The sequence below is a fragment of the Cyprinus carpio genome, chromosome B8 (assembly GCF_018340385.1).
Source record: "Cyprinus carpio isolate SPL01 chromosome B8, ASM1834038v1, whole genome shotgun sequence".
NCBI lineage: Eukaryota > Metazoa > Chordata > Actinopteri > Cypriniformes > Cyprinidae > Cyprinus > Cyprinus carpio.
In genome coordinates this window covers 16,909,937-16,934,843 of record NC_056604.1, presented here as the reverse complement: position 1 = coordinate 16,934,843, position 24,907 = coordinate 16,909,937, and the positions used below count along the sequence as shown (strand labels likewise).

General features: G+C 36.1%; 1 protein-coding gene and 1 pseudogene across 1 annotated transcript; one reads left to right on the top strand and one right to left on the bottom strand.

The window, feature by feature from the left end:
- Positions 1 to 408: 408 nt before the first annotated feature.
- LOC122138143 lies at positions 409 to 3,702 on the bottom strand (annotated as a pseudogene).
- Positions 3,703 to 11,695: 7,993 nt separating this feature from the next.
- Positions 11,696 to 13,136, top strand: LOC109077533. Its single transcript, XM_042729021.1, has 4 exons — positions 11,696 to 11,991; positions 12,231 to 12,354; positions 12,586 to 12,820; positions 12,920 to 13,136. Exons 1-4 carry the CDS (start codon positions 11,707 to 11,709, stop codon positions 13,044 to 13,046), a joined length of 771 nt encoding a protein of 256 aa, XP_042584955.1. The 5' UTR covers positions 11,696 to 11,706; the 3' UTR covers positions 13,047 to 13,136.
- Positions 13,137 to 24,907: the final 11,771 nt, after the last annotated feature.

The window sequence follows — 24,907 nt, the reverse complement described above, 5'->3', positions numbered from 1 at the left end:
TCAAGCCTCCCTGTTTTCATCCAAAATATCTTAAATGGTGTTCTGAAGATGAATGAAGCTTGTTCGGGTTTGGAATGACATGGGGGTAAGTGATAATGAACAATTGTCATTTGGGATGGAGTAACCCTTATGTAAGTAGAATTAAACAGGGAAACAAATTTCACTCCCATTGCCTAATGGGATAGTAAAGCTCTGGCACCTCAGAATCGTCAGAAGTAGTAGAAGGTCAATCCAGGTACTGTTCCATTTGCTGTTTTAAATTAAACACAGTGAATTCACACATATCTAATTTTCACCTGCTTTATTACTTACTATATTATGGTTTGTTCAGTGTCTTCAGTTCTTCTAAAACTACAGAAATACTGTCGATATATGGGAAAAAACAATGAGTCCTTCACCAATATACCCTCACCCAGCTTCCTATTCAATAGAAATAGGCAAAAACACTTAACATAAAAGAAAACCACCTCTTCAAACATTTTAATGAATCTTCAAAAAGGACTTACCTGTGAGGTAGCAGAACTCTGGAACAAGCATGGCAGGTCCCGGGCGGAGGCCGACTGATGGCCCAGTCTCTTCACATGATAACCAGAAGAACCTTGGTTGCATCTGGTTATGTCCAGACCATATTGCTGGAGAGGAGGGAAATAAATTGAGCGTGACAGTAAAATTCTGCAACTAAGTGTCAAAAATAATTACCTGTCTCATTAAGTTACCGTTTTGAAGGTAGTTCTTGGAATGAGATTTCTGTATCTCCCTTCCTTAAATGTGTTGTTGGGTGTATGATCCCAGGCAATGTCATCATCTGTATGTCTTGTTATTGTACCTATACACGATAATGTGGTTACACACCGTGTAGGCCTACTTCACTAATTACATTAATCAACTTTTCCAGATTTAAAAATTTCAAGTAGTAGTAAATCAAAGAAAATGTCACCTATTCATTAAATTGGCAGTAAGTGGGGTCAGTAAAAAAAAAAAAAAAAAAAATTATTCTAAAGGGACCCATTAAATCATTTTAAAAGTAACAGTAAAGACTAGAGCTGCACGATGAATCACATGCGCTATATAATGCGCGTTCTTGTTCAGGTAAAGCGGTTCTGTAATCAGCAGTAAATCTCCATCACGTGCGTGCTCTCACATGGAGCAGCATTATTTACTACACAGAGCTGTTGTTCACTGTCAGCTGCGCAAAATGTGGCAAAATATGATCGTGAACAACGGCTCTGTGTAGTAAATATCGCATGCAATTTATTGTGCAGTCCTAGTAAAGACATTTTTATGTTACATAATGATTTCTAAATGCAAAACAAATGCTTGCATTTCTGAATTTTCTGGTCATCAAAAATAACCTTTTGAAACAAATTCATCACGGTTTTCCAAAAAAAATATTAAGCATCACAGCTGAATTCAACATTGTTTCAGAAACGTTTCTTGAACCAGGGCAAATCAGCATATTAGAATGATTTCTGAAAGTGTCACGTGACACACTGAAGACTGGAGTAATGGCTGCTGAAAATTCAGCTTTTGCCATTATTTTTTATATGATAATTATATTTCACAATAGTACGGTCTCACTATAATATTGCAATCAAATAATGCAAAGTGGGCATTAGAGACAATTAAAACATAAATCTTAACAACCCCAAACTTTGAACCAGGCAGTGTCCATATGGGTAAATGTGTGCTCATTTTACTTAGTCAGAATGATCAGGCCCCACAAGCTCCTTGGTGCAGGCTTCAGGAAGCGCTGGTCTCCACATTGATGCCTCAGACTATACATGAAGTTTCAAGGACTGTCTCACTGCGTAGAACCTTGTGACTTCACATCGGTGCACAGAATAATGCTGGACTCGTACTGAAGGATGGTGGTCACGAATCCAGGCCAACGTCAGGAAGCCTGCAAACAGATTTAGACAGGACTCCAATGTTCAAGCACTTTTTCAACAGAAGGTAAATGTCACACAAAATATTTGTTTCAAAACCTGTGCTGGGGGAATGTTGAACGGATCATCAGGGTTGTAGTAATGACGTACCGAATCTGCTGGCATGTTTAGTATCCTCAGAATCTACAACACAAAAATAACAGGGATGTAAATTCATTACCTTGTAAAAACCACTATTTCAAACAGGAGTGCTATCTGTGATTACCTCCTGAAGAGGAGTTATAAACTGCAAGCACACAGGAGAGGATGGCGGGAGCTCGTTGGTCAGCGTAACCGTGATCTCAACCTTCTCTCCGTTTCTAGTCTCACTGCACAGGACTGTCTCCTACATATAAAACAATTTATCAGTGACAACCCATCAAATCCACACTTCAGAACCTCACTTAAGAGACACTGAAATTATGAGCACTTTGAGGATCTAATACATACAGTATTGTGCAGATTTGTTAGGGGAGGAAGAGAATGGCTCCATCAAAGGTGTGTGCTTTGCCCAGAGTCTCTTCGTGCTGGAAAAAGCAAAGCGGAGCGCAAACGTACTCTGGGACTCCATAGGGTGGCTTGTGAAGTCCACATGGTACTGATACAAAGCCCACCAGAGGTTCGTGAAGCAGGCGCATGAAATTGGCCCCTCAGCTCAATGGCAGTGCCTGAAACACCTGTGGTGACCGGAAGAGTATCAAGTCTAACTTCGCACTACTTGCTACAAACATTAGAACAGGGATATGGGAAATGTACACTAACAATTGAAAGTTTAGTGTCAAAAAAAAAAAAAAAAAACCTTTATTAGTATTTGAAATAAGTCTTTAATGCTCGCCATGGCTGCATTCATTTGTTGCAGTTAAAACTAACATCGTGAAAAAATTACTACTATTATATTTAAAGTGTAATTTATTCCTGTTGATATAAAGCAGAATTTTCAGGCTGCACTTAATTCAGTCTTCAGTGTCACAGTTGATCCTTCAGAAATCATTGTAATATGCTGACTGGTGCTGAAATTGTTTTTTCTGCAGGACTCTTTGATTAGTATAAAGTGTAAAAGGAAGATTTTGTTTTTTGAACATTGAATTTTTGTTTTTTTTCAAATACTCCCACTTAAAGTGTCTAACTTTAATCCCAAATAATAACATCAAAAACTGGAAAATCAAGAGCCAGTGCAACTACCCAGCCAAAAAATTACAAAAGATGCAAAAATCAGTCTTGCTTATTAATATGGTGTTACCTGTTTTGGACTCTTTCACATGTTCCATTAACTGGCGAGTGTGGACACCAAATCATGGAAATCTCTTCTGCGTCCAACCTCTTTCCCCAATCTTTACCTGCTGAAAGCCTGCAGAAATCTGCATCATCGCTACAGGGAGAAAATAAGCAAAAGAGTGAGAAATAGGATGAGGGAATATCATCATATATATGCAACAGTATCCCCCCCAATTGCCTGCTCTAATGCACTTACCTTCTTCAGACATGGCTTCCAGGAGCAGGTTTCTGTCTCCCTCTCCCCACCCAGCTGTCCTTCAGGTGGAGGGGGGGCATAACAGGCTTTGCAGCCTCTTGTGATACAGATGGTTGCTGCAGAGAAATTAGAAAAATAAGTTTATTTCAATTAAGTTTTTATTATATTACTCTTAAACATAAAATATAAACTCACCGCGCCAGGAGCAGCAGGCTCCTGACCGCGACCTCTGCCTCCTCTGGATCTCGCTCTTTGCTCGTCCCGTCATATTGGTGCTGCTTCTCAAATGCTTTGGTTTATGTCAATTCAAAGGTACTGTACACAGGTTAATGATACAACATACACAATATTATAGTTTAATCATTCTACTGTTTGGTGCACAATGTACACGTTCTCAGTATACTTTTTATTTAGCATTTTTTTCCATAGAGTTTTTCTTCTGTGGTAAACAAAAGATTTTTGAAAGAATTACAGCCTCAATTACCATACTTTCTTTCTTTTGAGTGAACAGGTGATTCAGGTGGATGTGTGCCTATAATATTTAATGTTGTAAGTTATGGAAGAATGATAAACCAATCTGAAAGGACACAAGAGTGAGGAAATTTGACTTTTTTGTGTTAACTATGACTTTACAGTTTATTTCATGGCCAACTGAGAGATAAATGCTTAACGTAATTTGCCACCAACAATGAGCTTTGATATATGAAATGTTGAGAAATCTACTATAACGGAGCATTAAAACACGGCTGACCCTCATAGACAACCCCTAGAATCCTGGAAGATTGCTTTTAAACATAATTTCTCCCCGCATACGTGTATTCTTTGGAACAATGAAAATATTTTGTCTGGTAACAATTTTTTTTTTTTTTTTTTTTTTTTTATTGAATGGGTGAATCAAAATATCTTTTTTGTTTCTGATTTGTTCAATGCTGATGGGGAACCCTCTTTCCTTTCCTGACTTTGTGTCTTTGAAAGGTGCAACAATCTCACAACATTGGGAGATATTTTAATAAAGGTGACTAAAGTATTCCTGTCAGTTTAAAAAACTTTGTTTAAGCGCATTTTATGTTATGGCTTTGTAAAACAACTATTTTCCTACACTTGCGTTTAATGGTGTGTTATGTATTAGATAAGAATGCAATACCTTTTTTTTTTAAAATTAGAAATGCTCTTTCTCTTCAAACTCCAGGATGCCCCTCTAAAGCACAATCTAAATGGAGATTTGTTATCCGAACTCTGAATTAAAAACTTATGGACCTGTTTCTCACAGACTATAATCCCCAAGTAAAATTAAAGAAACTCCATTTCAAAATTGCTCAATAGATGTTACCCTTGTAATTTATTTTTGAGCAGATTTTCTGAGAATATATGCCTAATGTGTTCATTTGTAAACCTGATGAAGAATCTATTCTACATCTGTTTTATCTTGCCTATTCTCCAAATCTTTTTTGGTCAGAAGTTACCATGTTAATTTTTTCTTGCTGTAAGAAAATGATATAAATAACAGAATACATTATTTTTGTGTCAGATTTTCATTCCAAGGACATCAATCTGGAGCATATTGTTTTATTGCTTTGTCTTCTGGGTAAATTTCACCTTCATAAAAGCCAGAGCCATCCATTGCAAACCTAACTTTAGAATGTTTTCATCTGAGATAAAGTCCCTTTTTACTTCCTTTAAGAATGTCAAATCCTTTGAACTCAAAGGCTTTAAAAACTTTTAACACTATTGAGTCTATTGTAAGATATCTTTAAATGATTTTTTCTTTCTTGATATTCTTTCAACTGCAATAAAATAAATAAAAAAACATGGCTGACCCATGTTCTTCACGTGTATGGCGCACAACGGCCACGTGAGGGGTTATTCAAATTCCAAGGGTCTATTAATTATGTTTAATTAAAAATTTATTTTACAATAAAACATTTTATACAATGCAATGTGTTTGTTTTTTACTTAAGTTTTCAATCTAAATAAAAAAAACTGCTCTTTCTTTAATTAAAGTTTGTATGAGTTTTCTGACAAGGTGCGCACTTCACACGTGCAAATGATTAACGTTAGGCCCTACAAATACATTATCAAGGAAAAAATTGTAAATGTAAACGTAAATGTCATACATCGTTACAGTGTGACATTATGATAAACAATATTAAACCATATAACTTGGTTACATTACTAAATATTAAATTAGTTAACGTTAATTGTGTCCGTAAGAGATAATTAGCACATGTTTGGCGCGCCAGACCCCGGTGTCTGTAACAAAGTTCTAAAAGACAGAACAAAAGTTTAAAAGCTTAACTTACTCCAATGGCTCGAAAAGATTTATAAAATTTGTCGTAAATACTCGGAAAGTGTTTTGTCATTGTGTACATAACAGTGAAACTTATATAACGTTAATTAACGACTTAATTGGCCAACCGTAACCAGAAAATGACACTTAATTTTGTGGTTTAAGATATTTCACACGGTATTTTCCATTGTTTACAACATAATACACAATTTCACAACTATCAGGAGCAATCAAATAACCAATTATGTATGTATAAAGTCGATGAAAACTTTAGAAATCGACAACCAGCTCTTACCCCTGCCTCGACAAGCGCCAAGTGACATTCAATTAACCCCCAGCTGGCCGTTACCCCGATTTCTTCTGTATCCCTCCGCTGCTAAATACATTTATCATCTAATTTGGTTCATATTTTTTCATTCACAATAATTCATTCCTTACCGTCTTTTCAAGTCGTAATTATTTATTTTGATCAAAAAATGCTTGTTGAAAATGTAATGGAAAAGGATCTTAAGGAAAACTAATTTATTTGGAAGGATACGAAACTACCTGTTACAGGGGTCATCTGGTCCTGTGACTAATTGTATTATAAAGATAGACGTTCACACCAGATGGCGCCCCAAATACACAAAACACAACTGATTGTGTTCCCAGTCAACGCAGAGGAAGTACTGACCAATAAGCATAGAAGCACAGTTAATGGTCGTTGATTGTAGTACAGCTGTAAGATTCAGGTGCTTCACCCAACAGATTTCAGTAGATTGGCCTACAAAATGCCCCTTTTGGTGAGAAAGAAGTTGTACTAACAACGTTTTACTCCCTAGAATAACAATTTGCAATATTCCTTTCATATAAATCATTTACTGTAAATTAAGGGAGGCTTAAGATATGTCACAATGTATAATGTGTGATGTTCCTTTAGTTTAATACGCTGCTGTCTGTTCATGAAAGTTATATCTGGGCAAACAAGATGTAAGCAGCTTTTCATGCTCCTGCAGTGCGAATGTCTGTGTGCATCATCCATCATTTGTTTTGATATAAGCATGATCAGAAAAAGATCTGGGGATGTACAAAAATAAAGCTTTGACACTAAAAATACTGAAAGATTGTTATTTTTTCCTACATTTCGCCATCTTCAAAAAAGAAAACGTCCCAGCAGTATGTATTAGAACAGATCTGCCATTTATCAAGCCACACATTCTTTTGTTTTTGCTGCATTTGCTTGATGCTGCTTTGTGAGATATAGGATTCATGGTTAATAAATGTAGTTGACATAACTGCACATTTGGACCTGATTAATGTTTTTGGATGGAAAATGTGTTCCATGTCAGTGTTTAAAGCTGTTTCTTACTGTATATTTTATTTTTAAGGTGAAGGCCTATTCACACCAAGGATGATAACTATAATGATAATGACACAGAAGCACAACACTGTTGGAATCACTTTCAGTATGATTTTTTTTTCCCATGCTGATGATGATGATAAAAACACTGACCAGACAATCAAGAATCCACACAACTTCAAAGACCTTGAGCATTTTAAAGTGGTAGATGACAAAACAACAGCACACTTATAAGGGAAGTTGTGGCCTAATGGTTAGAGAGTTTGACTCCTAACCCTAAGGTTGTGGGTTTTTGAGTCTCGGGCCGGCATACCACGTCTGAGGTACCCTTAAGCAAGGCACCGAACCCCCAACTGCTCCCCGGGTGCCGCAGCATAAATGGCTGCCCACTGCTGTGTGTGTGTGTGTGTGCACTTTAGATGGGTTAAATGCAGAGCACGAATTCTGAGTATGGGTCTGAGCATGCTGTATATCATGTCACTTTCACATTTTAAAAATTATATCTTACACTGGTGTGGACACTAATATATTTCGTTCTTGGTGTGAACAGGACTTCAGAGCCTATCCCAGCATTCCTAACATTAGGAATTCCTAAGTATAATCAATGGGGAATGATATTGTTTTTAATTTGTTGCAAATATGGGGTTTTATAGCAATTACCATTTCTAGATAAAAGAAACCCCCAAATATTAGAGAATTCAATAAAATTACTTGAATTAAGTTTCACTTTCACCTGATAAATACATTTTCATGCTCAAGTGCTTTACTGAATCTCAACCTCTGCTTTCTTTTTCATAATGGTGTCCATCTGTAGCCCTCCATTTACCATATTGGGCTGTTCTCTCTTTTTTTTGCCTCTCTCAGACTTTGATGAAAGATTAATGATCTTCAAATGTTTTCAAATGTTAAGGATTCTGCAGCATAGCCCCCCCCCCCCCCTCTCTCTCTCTCTCTCTCTCTCCTCTCTCTCCTCTCTCTCTCTCTCTCATAGCCCCCCCCTCCTCTATCAGTTTCAGACTCGCACCCTCATCTTTTTTGACTGGGAACTTGGCACCTTGAAGGGCATTTTTGGAGGCAGATCTACGGTTGACTTTCATGTCAAGATCTAAGAATGATTAGTGATTCAGTCCGGTGGGATTCAGTCAGATAGCAAAATTTCCCACCACTATTTACCTACAACAACAAGATAGACTTAATGTCACAGACTACACAAACACTCACATTTGACAAAGTTACATTGATAGTTCCTTCTTTCTTTCATGACAGTGCAAAGCGCACAAAAGTTGGCAAAAACAAGTTTTGTATAATACAGTTTTTTATGCAAATATGCATGAAAAAGACAGCTTTGATCTCTTGTAATGATTTCTCTTTCATTTGATTTGAGAGAGGAGCCGCTGACATATGGTCCTTGGCTTCAAGTGGCTTTTTATCCTCCAAAAAATAAAAGTATACTGATGGCCCAAGATTAATGCATCTACATTATAACCAGAAGAAGAGATATTAAAAACATAATAAGGGTACATTCATTTATTACACATTAATCTATACACATAGATTAAGAAAGTGTGTAAAAAGGATCACAATACTTTGATTTAAAAACGTAGCAGACATAGTGCACTATATATATATATATATTATATATATATATATATATCTATATATATATATATATATATATCAATTTTCAAAACACAGCAAAGGCAAAAACTTAAAGAGAAGTTGAAATAAAAGAGCTAAGAAGAAAAGCACAGAAGAGAGTGTTTGCTAGCAGCGGTGGGTGTAGAGTAAAGATGCCCCCTGCCTGGTGGGCTGATGAATGCCCCCCAGGCCCCAAACCTGTCCAAGAAATAAATAAAATAAATAAAATTAAATAAAAATAAACCTAAATAGTATATTTCAAAAAAGAATAAAACACAGTATAATAATTTAAATGATTAGTAACAATAGTATATAAATGCTCATAAAATAACTCTGCTAAGGACAGCAAGAGATTGGTTAACATATAGATGTTATTGGTAATCATTTAATTGAAATGAGGTCACATTTTAGCCTGATGTAATGCGTATGGTATCTCATACTGATACAAGTTTATGGTAAAATCCCAGTGTTTGATCATTAGTTGATTGTGATCTATATCTCAATATTATATGTAGTCAGAGGTTACATATAAAATACTTTAAGCTATTAAAGTGATACACACATAGTTCTGCTGTAATTTGTTTCGTAATTAATACCGCCACAATTTCAAGTGAGTTCATCATCCTTTCTCCTTTCCTAATCCATATTAAGTGCAGTGTGATCAAATGCTCCATTGCTTAAATAAGCAAAACATCTAAAAAAAGAGGGAAAAAATCCATGGAAAAGGGGCAGAATTTGCAAGATAAGCCAAATGTTCCTTCCTTTAATCTATAAAAAAATACTAAATTACTGCATTATCTTCATGCTGAACCAGCACTGACCAACATGAAGGGGCTTCTTTGAACTAATAAGTGAAACACAATGGCCTTTGAGATAAAAATCCTCCTAGAAGCTGATTGACTACAATGGACACTCTAAATATGTCCAAGTTCAGTTAATTCACCATGCACTGGTTGAATTAAATGACTCTGCTTTGATGGATGTTAGCGTGACCCTTAAAAGCAAATTTTCTTCTGAAGGTTACTTGTAATGTCACAGTAATTGTAAGGCACCATGTACAAAGAAATGCATTGCTTTCAATACATCACACTACATCTACTGTATGTACTACAGAGAAAAAAATTAATTGTGCATATTATATTTTAAACTCCAGCTTGCAAAATCAGAATTAGCACCATGATATATTACAACACTATTTTGTTTTATTTTTTGTTGCACAAGTTTTGTACCCCGACTGAGTTTGGATGTTAAACTTTATGTCAATTGAGGAATACAGTTATAAAATTACAAAATGGTGTCAAGAACAGTTTTTAATCGAGATTCACTGACAACATGCAAATTAAAGAACACAGACGCAACATCTCATTTACATATCGACCAACCCAATATACCAAGCGCATCGCATCACATTGTTTAAGGCATGCTTTTTTGGGGCGTTAAATAATGGCACAAATACCAGAATTTTTTGTTGAGCGCAAACGTTAGTAAATCGCGTTGTGTGACTCATTTTAAAACTCTCCTCCCATAAATTTTGCATCTGAAAGGGAAACTCCTACAAATGAATATTCAATAAGGTCAGTTGCAAAAATAACTGTCCATGCCTTTTCAGCGCTAAAAAGCAAACACTTTTGGTTACCAATGCCTTTGTAAAAACTACTCTATTTGCAATTAGAATGAATTAATTTATTTCACAAAAGGTAAACATAATAACGGGATGGTTACTGACTTATATTCAGCTGGTCATGTGGTTTCAACATGGCTGTCACCATGAGGAGACCCTTTCCATGAAAAACAAAAGTAGTTTTTGATAGACTACTTATATGACAGGAGCTTTCGTCTCATCAAAAAAAAAAAAAAAAAAAAAAATATCAAAAGTACTTTAATTTAGGTGCTCAAAACTATCAATTTACATACACTTTTTTTGTGGGGGGATTGCACCTTTAAGAGGCAGCATTAAACAATATTTGAAAGCTATTAGTCTAGGAATTATTTTTAGCTGTTGCTACCATGTCTGCTAGTGTGGTTGCAATACTAACAGCCAGAATGAGGATGAGACTGATCAGTTATGACAGATTTTGACTATCACTGCACATTCAGGGTGTCATTCTTATTAGCAGCACTCAATATAAAGTGAAGAAAGGTAAGGGTGGGGGAAGAGAAACAAGCTGCGCTCGCTGACAGAGCCACACAGTAATCTGTTCCGTGTTATAGCAGCTTCAGACAGCGTCACTTTAGATGTTGTTCCATCTGAGAATATATTTCAGCTAATGAAAATGTCCTGCTGGCTTTTACCACTGGGGGGTGGATTTGCTATGTTAGTTAGCACTGCACTCAGATAAGGCAATTATCAGCCTTTATGTTCTACCCACTGAAATGCTTTTAATCATACGCACAAACAAAAGGCAGGCCTTCTTGCCAAAGTGCACGTTTTCCTCAGCTGTAGATAGATGTGTTTTTCTTGGCACATGCTACTTCCTTCACACTTGATAAAACATATCAAGGCCGGGCAGCACGGTGCCCTTGACTGCTCTGGGTCTGTGGGCATGCAGGAGGGATGGGATGAGAATGGGGGAGCATAAGATAAAGACCATGAAGGTCACCCTGTTATAAGGGGTTCATGGAGGTGCCCTATTTAGGCTGAGCTGAGATCGGTTCTGCTATTATTTAACAATAACTGCTGTTGAAAAACAGGGTAGCTCTGTGTCAGGGAAAAAATGTTTGCCAAAAGGAGAAAATAAGAGGCAAACCTTTTAAAGGGCACCTATTATGCAAAATTCACTTTTACATGGTGTTTGACCATACATGTGTGTTGGCAGTGTGTGAGCAAAACCACCCTAGAATGATAAAAATCCACCTAGTGGTTTTTTTACAATCTCAATATTCATGAGCACTGTCTCAAAACGCCCTGTTCTAAGACTGCTCTCACTGTGACGTAGAATTGAGCTAAGCCCCACCGACGTGGTTTGATTGACAATCTGGTTTTGGCATAGAGCCCGCCCTCCGTGATCTGTACACCATCCTCCATTGTATTCAAAGACAGCCGGTAATGTCTCCTAAGAAACATAAGTGTTCTGTTGTGGGATGTAATAATGAACATAGTAGTTTTCACTTACTTCCGACATCAGAGCCACTGAAAACGCAGTGGATGGATTTTATTTATGAAGGAAAGGCGCCACTCAAAATTCCAAAATACGTTTATGTTTGCGCGAATCATTTTTTGACTGACTGTTTTGAGAACGAGGGTCAATTCAAAGCAGGTCTTGCTTCAAAGTTAATCCTCAAGTCTGGATCGTTGCCTACTGTTCGCGATGCAACGTCACCTTCAGAAGAAGTAAGTGTATTTCATGTTTTTTTTAGAAATAGTCATTTCAGTCGATGTCAGCCAGTTCAATAACAAATGCGTCTAAAGTTGTTTGTCGTCGTCGTAGAAAATCTGACTGTGTATATAATGTAAACCTTGTTTGTAAAGTTGTGTATCCACACGTATATAATTTTTGTAAGATATTGTATTAAAAACCGTGTATGTTTTCTGTAAAGACAAGACATCAAAATTGCTATGTTTATACAAAGGCCAGCACATCGACACGAAGCTGTAGAACGAGGGATATTGGCGTGCAGACAGAAACATCAAAGCTATGCAGTGTTGGTACACAACTGTCAATGAGGACGCTTCAAACACACCACAGGAGTGTCTGTATGTTTATGTTTTTAACTATATTTATATTATATAGTATACAATATAATATTATATAATTGTATTAGCTAATTGTATTTTTATATGCACATTTCGAAATTCATTTTCTGTAAAGTTGCTTTAAAACAATGTATTGTGAAAAGTACTATACAAATAAATTTGAATTGAATTGAATAGCCACGATAGAGAAAGTGAATCTTTGCTGAAACTTTGCTGAATTATATATTCCAGGTGTCCAGACAGAGACAACATTGTCAAGTTTTGATGTTAGCACAAAATTAGTTTCTCATACAGCTGTTGCGTCTTCCACGCCCCTCAAGACTTCATCAAAAAGACCTTGTCTGGACCTTGAGGAAGATGAAGATACCCTGCAGGAATGCTCTTCAATACTAACATCACAAGAGACTGATGTCACATTTAATCCTGCAGAGGCAGACACATCAATAACAGAGCCCAAAGACTTGTCGTAAGTTTATATTATATTTTAGAATAATGTTTGTTTTAATTATAGCATATCTAATTTTTTCTGTAGTGCTTTATGTAAATTAATGTTTTTTTTTTTCAGAGCTCAAGAATCCAGCCCTAATCAAAACATTTGTAAATATATTGTCTATGAGACCTGCATCATGGAACTGTTTGATGTGTGCCCGGTATGTCATAGAAGCTGTCATATAAGATCACAAAGGATTTGAACATTTCTACGTGTTGAACAACTCTGCCACCATTGTCAGTTCTCACGGAAATGGAACAGTCAGCCGATTTTGGGCAGTACTCCAGCTGGAAACCTTCATTTCTGCTGCTGTGTATCTCAGTGGTGCTTCATTTTTCACAATTGAAAAGGTATTTGTAAATGAAATAATCCATAGCTTTGCAGTTACATGAGACTAAAAAATGTGTAATGTAAAAAAAAAATTATGTTTATTCATTTATTAATTTACTGCTTACCAACTATTCTCTATGTGTTGTCAGATATTTGCAGCTATGAAGTTACATCTTTTCAAGTACGACACCTTTTCGTCGTCATGCACGAATGTGCATTGAGCCTGCTATTGTTTACAAATGGAGAAACTGGCAGGATGAGATGCTACAGCTGTTGGCTCAAAGGGAAAAGGTCATTGTTGGAGGAGATATGAGGGCTGACTCACCAGGTACATTGTGGGACAAATTTACATTGTTTTTTTATAAAGAAAAAAATATATAGAATTTTATCTTATAGACAGGGCACATTGTGTAATAAGAGATTATGTATTTTTGTTTTTTGAAGGGCACTCTGCCAAAATATGGCAGTTTACACAATGATGGACCTGGAGACAAACACCGTTGTTGATGTACAACTCGTCCAGGTAAATGAGCAGAAACCTTTGATGCAACGTCCTGGAAAACTTGAATATTTTATTTTAAACGCAAAAAAATTATTATATTTTAATCACTTTTCAGAGTAATGAAGTGGGAGGAAGTTACCACATGGAAAAGGAAGGTTTGAAGAGCAAAAGGTCTTGACTTTTTTGGATGCTCATGGAGTGACTCTGGGACTGCATTGTGACTGACCGACATCCGCAAATACAAAAAAATTCCTCAGGGAACGCAATGTCAACCAAATTCTATGATGTCTGGCACATAGAGAAAGGTAAATAACCTTACTACCATCATATCATTTTCTAAATTTTTACGGACTAATAATTGCGCTGAAACTGTTTTTAGCGGATCATTATGTGTTTAGCGGAATTATTTATATATATATATATACATGTGTGTGTATATATATTATATATATATATATAACAACCACCATTACATTATATGTAATGACACATTGCTCTACTTATTGTGTGTGTTGTCATGTTTGTATTTAATTGAAATCTCCAGGAATTTCAAAGCAGCTGGAAAAAGTGTGCAAGCTAAAGGGTTGTGTGAGAAAATACGTAAATGGTTGCATAGTATAAAAAAACCACATCTATTTGGACTGCTGCATCATCAAGCAGTGGACCTGAAAGAGTGGGCTAAATGGATGTCTATGCTAAACCACATGCAAAATAAGCACACACATGAAGACAGCAATTTTCCAGCATGTCTACATGGAACAAGGAGAAGTCGAGACACAAAAAAGTGGCTAGCTGCTGGTATGTAGGCTAAAGAAGCAATAGTTACTTTTAAAAAATGTATACAGGTCATATAGCTTGCCTTTTTTTATTTAAAATTACATCATACTATAGTAACACTTCCAATAATTTAGGAACACTGCCATATCTCAAGTTGGAGAAAGTTCTCTCCAACAAGAGAATTGTGAAGGATGTTGCCAAGCTAAGTCCACACTATCAGACTTCTTCTATCGAGGTTTTCCACAGTGTAATACTACGGTTTACACCAAAAAATGTGGTTTTTGCCATATTTTCCATTTCTGGGAATGTTGTGCAGGTAATGTTATTGTTGTAAAAATAAATTTACTTTTACATACACTGTAGACATTGAATGTTGAAAATGTATTTATTTTGCTTACAGACTATACCTGGCTGCACTACATTACAATGAGAATGCCGGGCGTACTCAAGCTACGACAGCAGCTGGTCGACCGGTGTTCAAAGTGACCTTTCCAAAGGCCAAGAAGGGGAGAATACCGGGTCAGAGAAGTAAAGACACAAGCAACATTCAGTATGTATAAAATGAGTTTACTTAACAAATTTACTACAAATGTACATATCTTTTTTGCATAATTTCTTACAAGCTATTTGAAAAACTCAATATTTGACTAATTTAAAATAAAATAAAATGTTATATTGCACAGGATATGTGGATGACCTGCTGGACCTCATATTTGATAAAGTCTTTGTGGATCCTGCACCATATGTGGATGATGTTTTGAGGATACCAATACCACCAGCATTGTGTGCAGAGTATGACCGGGCCAGAGAAGGAGGAGGCCATCTCTAGTAGGGTATCTCGGTTTAATCAATAGGTGGTCGAAAAACCTACATAACTACCCTGGGTATCAGGAAACTCTCTTCGAATCCTCAGGACCCACACAGGATGGAATCACAACTCGAACTTTTCGTCCAAGGAAAACCCCAGCACCAGCTCACAAAACTCCGATAAGCTAAAAAAAAATCTGTAACGACTAAGGCACACACACATAGCCACGGTCTCTCAAAACAGGGTTCAAAGGATTTTTCTGTGTTTTTTTTTTTTTCAAATATTCTATCATTTGTTGTCTGGAGTTGAAATATTTGATATTTAATTGATCATGGTTAAAATTTTTTTGGAGGAATGTCCTTTTATTAAAATTATTTGTACAGTTCAGTGTCTTTATACATAATGTAAATAAAAAAAATGTATATGCAAGTTGTTGTGAAATTATTTAAAGCTATAATATGTTTTGTTTTCACTATAATTTTCCTTATAACCCGGGAAAATATTAGACTAAAAATTAATTCATCAAAAATTCATAAAAACATTTGTAATATTTAGAAGAAATTGACATTTTTTTCTTAAATGTGCTAATCATTAACACTCACTTTTGTACTCCACGAAGTCGCAGGGGACCATAGTCAGCCCTGTAAATGTTAAAAGCGTTTTGTAACGAAAACACATTTAAACAAACTGGATCCATTCCGGGATGGTCTACCATACATGATGGAGTGACTTGAAGTTGTTGCATCCGTCTTGTAACCTTTGATAAAACAAATAGCGTATGACAGTTTTATGTCACGTATTATTTTTTTGCAACATTACAAATTAATACCTGTTTCTATCTCCCTGCAGCATATATTTTTCTGGTTCTGTAGCCATCTTCTCACATTTGCCACATAAGCACCTGTATGACAAGTAATGTCAACATAACGCAATCGTTCCCTCGTCGCATAAATATAATTTCGTTTGTACTTAGCAAACGTTATCACAGTATTTGTGTTTGTAGTTTTAAAAAAATTGCGCGAACGTTATCACAGTGCGTGCTGCACATCCATAATTGCAAAGGGGACGCGATTAAAATATAAGTACATAAATGTATCAAACAACCATTCAGAGACGTCCTGCTCCATTCTCATTTGTGTTTTCTTCTGCCGGAGTCTCTTCATCATCATCTGGGTCTGATTCCGGTTCAAACATATACGGCTGAATGCCATACAAAACACCGGGTCTCCCACTCTCAGCCATTCTGTGCTTCTACCGATCGCTCATTGTAATAGGTGTGCCAGTCCACGCCCGCATCCAAAGGCAGGGCGGGGATATGCAGCTCATTTATATATTTAAGGTGGTACACACCAAAACAGCTCTTTTTAAAACAGGCCCCAAAAATGACATTTTCAAATGATTATAATAAATTAACTGTGGGGTATTTTGTGCTGAAACTTCACAAATACCATTCTGGGGACACCCAAGACCATTATTATATCTTGTAAAAAGGGGCATAATAGGTGCCCTTTAAATAAAAGGTGCCTGTCCTTTAGGAAACAGCAAACAGAGTCTGAGGATTTATTTATTTTTAATATTTAAGCTTAAACATGATTAGTGAGAATATGTATTTTTTTTTGTGGGAAATGTCACACTGTAGAAAGTCTGCAGAACTCCTATTGTATAAGGCAACAACAATAAAATAAAATAAAATAAAATAAGAAAAAATAAAATTAAAATAAAGGCTTATAAAAGATATAAAAAGTAAAGGCACTGCTAAAACATCTGCTGTAATTTAACAAAAGTGAGTGATATATCTTTTAATTGCAAAAATATTATAAATACACTATATCGACAACCACCATTCAAAAGTTTTGGGTTATTTTTTTTTTTTTTTTTTTTTTTTTAAGGAGGTTTATATTTAACAAGGTTATATTTATATTACCAAAAATATAGTTGAAAATTTTATTATTGTGAAATGTTATTATTTAAAACAACTTTTCAATTTTTCTAATAAGCTGATTTGATGATCAAGAAATAATGTTTCTTATTATTATCAGTGCTTACAACAGTTGCAGTTGCTGCTAATATATTTTGTGGAAATAAATTACGACATTACATAATTTTTTTTCAGGATTCTTTGATAAACAGATTTTTAAACAGTATTTCATTGAAAGTGAATTTATTGTAACATTATCCCTTTTTTTACTGTCACTTTCAATCAATATATTGTTTTTTTTTTATTTTACGATATTAATTTTTTTAAAATATATATATTTTCTTTAATAACCCCAAATTTACAGTAGAGGTGCATGCACTGTAGAGTAAAAGTAGATGTTCATCAGAATACAGGTTGATACTTTAGTAACAGTTGGTGCAATTACATATATCTACCAGCAGAGGCTAAAGGGTTAATGCAATGCTAACCATCCGAAACTTTACCCACCTCCTCCAATTCAAACATTTAAGAAAGAGTCATGTGACCCTTAACTCAGATCCTGATTGGTGAGCCTGATGAAACATTGAAAATGCCTAGTGAGACCCTATCCATACTGGTATCTCTAACCTCAAATAGAAGCCTGCATCCACAAACATTAGCTTACTTCACTGTTGTTCTTTTGTGTAGAGGGGTAGGAATGAGAGTTTTTGCTGGATGGGGGATCTCATGTTGACCATAGCGGAGCCCTGCCGTGCCCCCCTCCTCTCTCTTGTTCCCCCCACGCTGAGCAGGGAAGCTATGTGATCTTTTTTCAAAGTCAACAAAAGAGTGGGGACACAGCTGGGCGGCAGAGGGGAACAGAGGGACGGAGCGTAGCAACAGACTCCTGCTGAGGGCACTGGGACTGAACTACGCAACCAATTCACATGAATCAACTGTCAGCCAGATTGTTTAGGAGCTTTTTGTACTGCTGGAGACAGTTTGATTCACTTTGATTCATCTGGATTGGCACACTGGATTTTTGGTCTTGATTTATGGTTCATGTGGCCATTCCATTTTAAAATCTTACGGTGTAATTACGTAAAATGTTTGTGCTTTAACATTCTGAACCTTTTTCTGGAAAGACCACCTTAGATCAGCATTTTCAGGCTGGTTTATGATGGTTAACTTAGAACTGGTTTAGTGCAAGCAGACCATAGCCATGTTTTTCATCAGCAAAAATATATATATCAGAATAACATTTCTGATAAAGGGGTAAACCCTGGGAAAACTTGCCGGTGAATCTAAAAATAAAGTTTCCAGAAGGGAGTTTTCATGGTGATAACACAGAAGAACCATTTTCACCATTTCACCTTTCAGTGAACAGCTCTTAAAAGAACCATTTTTCTCAGTTTCTTTCTCAACATCTCAGTGTTAAGATAATAATCTAAAGATCCTCAACTTATTGTTCAGTGGAAAAGGTTCTTCATTAAACCATAGATTCCAATAAAGAACTTTTATTTTTTAAATCTTAGTTAGGAAAACCATGCAGCGCCCCATGCATTGCTGGTCTTTTTGACAAGGATATAACAAGACTTTTACACAAGTCTTTTAAACTATATTTAACAGAAAGATTTCCTTTTGTCCTCCACAATGTACTCACAAAAACCTGGAGGTCATTGAAGTTAAGCCTTTTATTATTTCTCTTCTCTTAGTCCAAACCATGGCCTTAACAAAGTTTTGTGCAGTGTTGCAATGAGACAGGATACGAAGGACAGGGCAAACGAGGAAAAAAGTGGTGGGAGAGAGTGGAGAAAGGCCACAGAGAAGTGAGCATCAAAGGCAATGGATCTCAGCATGCTCCTGTAGCAGTGTGTGAACTCCCTCCCTCTGACACACAGCAAAGCCCCTTCACACACACACACACACACACCCATCTCCTCCACCCCCTCCGGACGAGTCCTCAGCAAGTAATTTAAAACCATCTCCCCCACTGTTCCAGCATCTCATTAAATCTCAGCACCCTTCCGTTTTCCTTCTTTCACCCATCCATCTACCAAAAACCATCCCTACACAGACACAACCAAGGCTAAACCTAACACATTCTTCAGCTAATCATGGTGCATAGTGTTGAAATGGAGACAGGGGCGTCGATCACAAAAACACTTTTTCCATTTTCAGCTCCATCAGAAACAGGAAATATCCAGTGAGCTCTGATGAGTCCACTCCCTCAACCTAATCACCCTCATTTGAAACAGCATATGAAAACATGTTTTATTAAAGGGTGTATATGAGCGCATTTGGCATAGATTTATTAATATGACTAAGAGCAATAGAAGTTAATGTTATTATGCAGATCTTCAACATCAGATAAATAATGAGTGTTTTTGGTAACAGTATACAGTATACACTGCACTTTTTACAAGTTGAAAACATAGAGGTTAACTAATATTTTGCGACAGAAAAGACTAAAATGGGACTTTTTAGAATATGCACTTACACGATCAATCCAAACAAGTTGAAAGAATTATTTGAGAAAGAGAGAACATTTAATATTAACCAGGTCACTACAATCAATCAGACTTCCCTATACAATATGTGTGAGAGAAAAATGTATGAACAATTCAATAAAATTAATTTAACTTCCCAATTATATATTTGCAAGATATAAAACACTGATGATGACTAGATTCATTAGAATGAATCAGAACAAAGAAATATGAAGAACCAGTTCACTATAATGAATCTAAACTCTCAATGCTTTATGAAAGAGGGAAGCGTCTGAAGAACTGATGCACTAGAATGAATTAGACTTTCTAATGCTATAACTGTCTATAAGGAACCAATTCACTAGAATGAATTTGTCTTCCCAGCATAACATGAGAGAGATAACGTTTATGAATCAATTCACCAGAATGAATCGGACTGCTCAGTATGAAATAAAACCTTTCAAGATGAACCAATTCAATAGACTGAATCTAACATTACGTGAGTGAATCATTTATGATGACCTGATTCACCGAAATGAATCAGACTTTGTAATATTATATCATATGAGAAAAAGAACAGCGTATGACGATCCGGTTCACTAGAATGAATCAGACTTGCCCAAGCTATATGAAAGATAATCATTTCTGTAAAACCAGTTCACTATAATAGGACTTTCCAGTGCTATATGACAGAAAGATCCATTTATGACAAACCTATGAAAGAGAGGACCGTTTAGAATGAACCAAATCACTACAATGAATTAGACTTCCCAAAGCTATATAACAGAGAGGACTGATTTAGAATGAACCGATTCACTAGAATCATTTAGACTGTCCAACACTATATATTTAAGACAGAAAGAGAAAGTTGAGAGTGTGCTTGATTACCTCAGTAGTAATGTGAACTTAATTGATTCCACTTAAAATGTGTCGTCCTCATCTAATGTGTCTTATATTATGACTGTAAACGGACACTTTAAAAAGACTTGCTAACTTAACATTGTAAAATGCCTAACATGGATAACAGCTCATCCAGTGATCGTCATACCTCACTTTTGCTCCACTTGACACCCTAAGAGCATCATAACCTGACCCGCTTTACCAGCACGGACTATTGCTGCACAAGCCCCTTTCTCTCCCAGTCTGGCACAGCTACAAAGCGGGCACTCCAAGTAGCTCATATCAGACTGGCACAGGTGTGATAGCTGAAGCGTTTGCCCATTCTCCGCTCTGTGAGCCAAATCAAAGCAAGAAACCCAGCTTCCAGTCCATTACAGCTGCAATGCATAACATGTTGAGAGGCGTGTGAGAGTCATGTGAGGATGGGGGTCTGATTTACATTTTTAATGATACATGGAGACAAAGGTTCAAAGGGAAGCACTGTAGAGAAAGAGGTATGGCTCATGCCACTAAAATCAAGCTGCTCTTGAGGGAAAAATGTAGGTCTAGTTATAGCGTTAAGTAAACAGTGACCGTGAAAACACGTGTAACTGGTATAGTCTGGTGTGGTGTTTTAAAAAAGTAATTTTGGACTTAACAGATTAAGTGGTTGGGTTGACTATTTATTCTGATCGGACAAATCAGAATTTGTGATTGAAACCACCAAAAACCAAAAGTGCCAATATAAATTACACAGACCGAAACATTAAAATATAATATACAGTTGAGAAAAAATACATGTAAAATAAGAGAAAAACATAAATAAAAAGCATTTAAAAATAAATTAGATATTGATTGAGGCATTTTTGTCCTCACATGGAAAGACATACTGTATGTACATGTGTGGAGTTAAAATTTTGTGGATTCATTTGAAAAACACTTCTCTAACTTTGTTCACAGCAAGGTTTGTATGCTGCAGGCTTAATGAAAAATAGATCTCTTCTGACTGAAACATCAAAATCAAAAGGAAGAGGTTGAGTTGAGACAGGAAATTATAAGAGATACAAAATGAGGTCAGTAAATTAAAGCCACACATACAGAAAAAAACAAGCACATGAATTACGCACTGAACACATTTTGTGTTATTCCACAAAAGAAGAAGAAGAAGTAGAAGAAGAAGAAGAAGAAGAAGAAGAAGAAAGAATTTTGTGTTGTTGAAGAAGAGGAAGAGTATGAAGTGGAGGTAGCCAAAGCAATAAAAGATAATTTCTTCTAGAATAAACAGCTCCTTATTGCTAGGTGACACTGGCAGACAGTTTGCCGCTGCTGTTGGGTGCTATATGCCATGCTTTGTTAAGGTTTGTTTGTGGTGTGTGTGTGTTTTTAGATAATGTTCCTACGAGGCTAACAATTTCACTCTCTGTCTTTCTCTCTCTCAGAAGATAAAAACGCGACCACAAGCTGGTTCGCTGCCAAACGCAAAGTAGCAAGCAGCTAGCTAACTGACTCTCTCTCTTTTTCTCTCATCCACTCTTTCTATCCTCTCTTTTTTTCTTTGAGAAAGCCTTTGAAGTTAGCAGGGGGCCTGTGCTCTCGCAGTGATGGTAACGAATGATACTTTAAGCGATTCTTTTTTATCCAGGCAAGCTTAATGAAAGATTAATGGGTTTGATATTTTCCTTGTTTATGTTTTATTTAAAAAGTAAGCCGTGGTCCTTGGAACCTGTTAAAACACTCTTTGGCAGAAGCAGTAATGATTTTATGGATCAGTGGGACTCTTGTCTTTTGTACACACAAAAGAAAGTCAAAGCTGTTGATTTGACTCTCGTGTCTCTGTGTGTTGATGAAGTCACAATTACACTCAACTTTAGTCAATTATACATATTTACTCAATTTATAGCATCAGCATCTGTAGAGGAATGAAAAAGATGACCACAATCCAAATCTTGGTTGCAACCCCAGGCAGCTACTTTCTAACTAAGCAATATGCACACAAGTATCCAATACTTCAGTGAGAAAAGACCAAGGTGTCACTGTTTCGTTATACTTCACCTGACCTGTAGAGGACAGCATGGAGGCATTTTAACATCCCTGAAAACCTGTGTAGTTCCATTTAGCCTTGTCAGTAACTGACTTTTTCAAGACAAGTAACAAAAAAAATAATAATAATAAAAAATACTGATCTATTTTATGATGTAGAATAACATGTGAAAATATCTTGATCTTGTTTTAACCTCAGGGTGTACTTCAGGCATTTAACCATATTGATGTTGTTATAAACTGAGTTTGTGCTTTTGGAGTTTTTAAAGTGCTTGTTTTGGTCTTCTATATTATACTATATATATAGTATATACTATATAGTAGGCAAAAAACAGTAGGTGAAGCGTTTGTCCAAATTTACAGTTCATAAAACAGAAAGCAGATGACCTACTACTTCTAGTTACGTCGAGATTCCAGTGGGCACTTTATTATGATTTGTGAATGGCAGTGAAGCGTCACATCTGATGCTGGTGGGCCACATGTTAATGACAACATGACAAATGTAGTACATCCAGATTACATTCATACTACGCGCATTCATACAATATAGTAGAAGTACTTATTCAAAAGAAGTACCTACTCAGACAGTATGCAATTTCAGACACTGCCTATACCTCCTAGTGGGCACACCAATTAGTGCAGTTAAATACAGCTTAAATTTTAAAAACACATTTTAAATTACCAATGAAATCTTATTAAATTTTTTTGATTCAAACTAATGCACATGTGCATTTTGGAGTAATAAGACGAGCCTTTACCAACCAGGCGTCCTACAGCTGCCATATTGAACATTACAATACCGCCCATTCATTTTTCTACAAGTGGTTTATCTATTCACTCACAATAGTGGTATTGAGCATTGTTTTTAGTTTAATGGAGAAGCACATATGCTAAACCGACACCTGTGGATGGGTATGGATTGCTGATGTGACACAACAGCTGAGTCTACAGTGTTACAAACTCGCCTCCTTCAAGGTCGGTTTCTAATTCACTGGTCCAAGTATTGGTACAGGAAAATTGAGAGCCAGCATTAAAATGTCTGTAGAGAACTGAACAGGTGTTCATTTGGATTATATTATTACCTTAGTGAATGAAACCAAGTGTAAATGTTACTATGCATGACATGTATGTAAAACAATACACTAGATAGAACAAAAACATAATCAACCAGATTAAGTTTTAATACTTTCAATTGATTTTTTTCCCTTTTCATTTGAATAGCAATTAAGCTGTCAGCAGTCTAAATTACAGAGCTGAAAAATTACTGATTGTGTGTGTACATGTGTGTGTGTTTGCAGTGTCCACTGTGAGGAGAAATTAATCAAGTGAAAAATGTGAAAAATGGAATCCAGTCACAGATGCCACAGCAGCAGCTGTTACTGTTTCCTCTTAACTAGTGCCAGCTCCGTTAGTCCAAAGTGTGTGTTGTGTGCACATGTGTCAGTGTGTATTTGCACACATAATACTACAGAAGGCCAAAGGGTTATGGCTTGCCTTCAGTTATTATCATACTTTTATCACGCAATTCTATTTGATTTCTTGCTCTTTTACTGGAGGTCACATTCTCTCATCACATCTCTTTCTTTCTTTCATGGAAAATCGCATGCATGATGGTCATAGACTCCGAACACAATGTTTTCACTTATCATACATTTCATGTTTGAGGTCTTTAAGATTTTTAATGTGTTTAAAAAAAGTATCTTTTGGTCATCAAGCTTGCATTTATTTGATCAAGTGTAATACTGTGAAATATTATTCAGATTTAAAATAACTGTTTGCTATTTGAATATATTTTAAAATGTAATGTATTCCTGTGATGACAAGATGATTTTCAGCAGGCTTACACCAGTCTTAGAGTAAAGGCTCTTTAATGAATATTAAGTTCAAAAGTTATTAATTAATCAAAATAGCAATCTTCTGCATAAAAGTCTTTACTTTCAAGAGGATCAATTTAATGCATCCTTACTTGATTATAGTTTAGGGACAAATTTATCTGCAAAAGTAAAAACATATATAGATTTAAAGGTGTAGGCGTAATTATTTCACCCTTAGTGAGCCCCCTCTTGTTAAAAGGTCAAATCTCTGAATATCAATGAACTGCCTCTGTTCAAATTGACCCCTTTAACTAGGAGCCCAAAACTAGCATGCAGTTCCATCTGATGCTTCATCAACCTCTTCTGAACTCTTCTAGTGGACCTTGTTACGAGACAGATAGCTCACTATTGTCATTACTACCAAAGAAATATTTCAGATTCTGCACTATTTAAAGATCCCCAATATAAGTAAATATGTGGCATCGATTATGTGAATCTTTGTACAGAGCTCAAGGTCTGCTGTCATT

Excerpts from the sequence above, each read along its gene's own strand:
- LOC109077533 (XM_042729021.1), top strand. The coding sequence starts at position 11,707 with ATGTCTCCTAAGAAACATAAGTGTTCTGTTGTGGGATGTAATAATGAA. Across the intron at positions 12,355-12,585 it reads AACACACCACAGGAGTGTCT|GTGTCCAGACAGAGACAACA; the intron begins GTATGTTTATGT and ends TATATATTCCAG. Across the intron at positions 12,821-12,919 it reads ACAGAGCCCAAAGACTTGTC|AGCTCAAGAATCCAGCCCTA; the intron begins GTAAGTTTATAT and ends TTTTTTTTTCAG.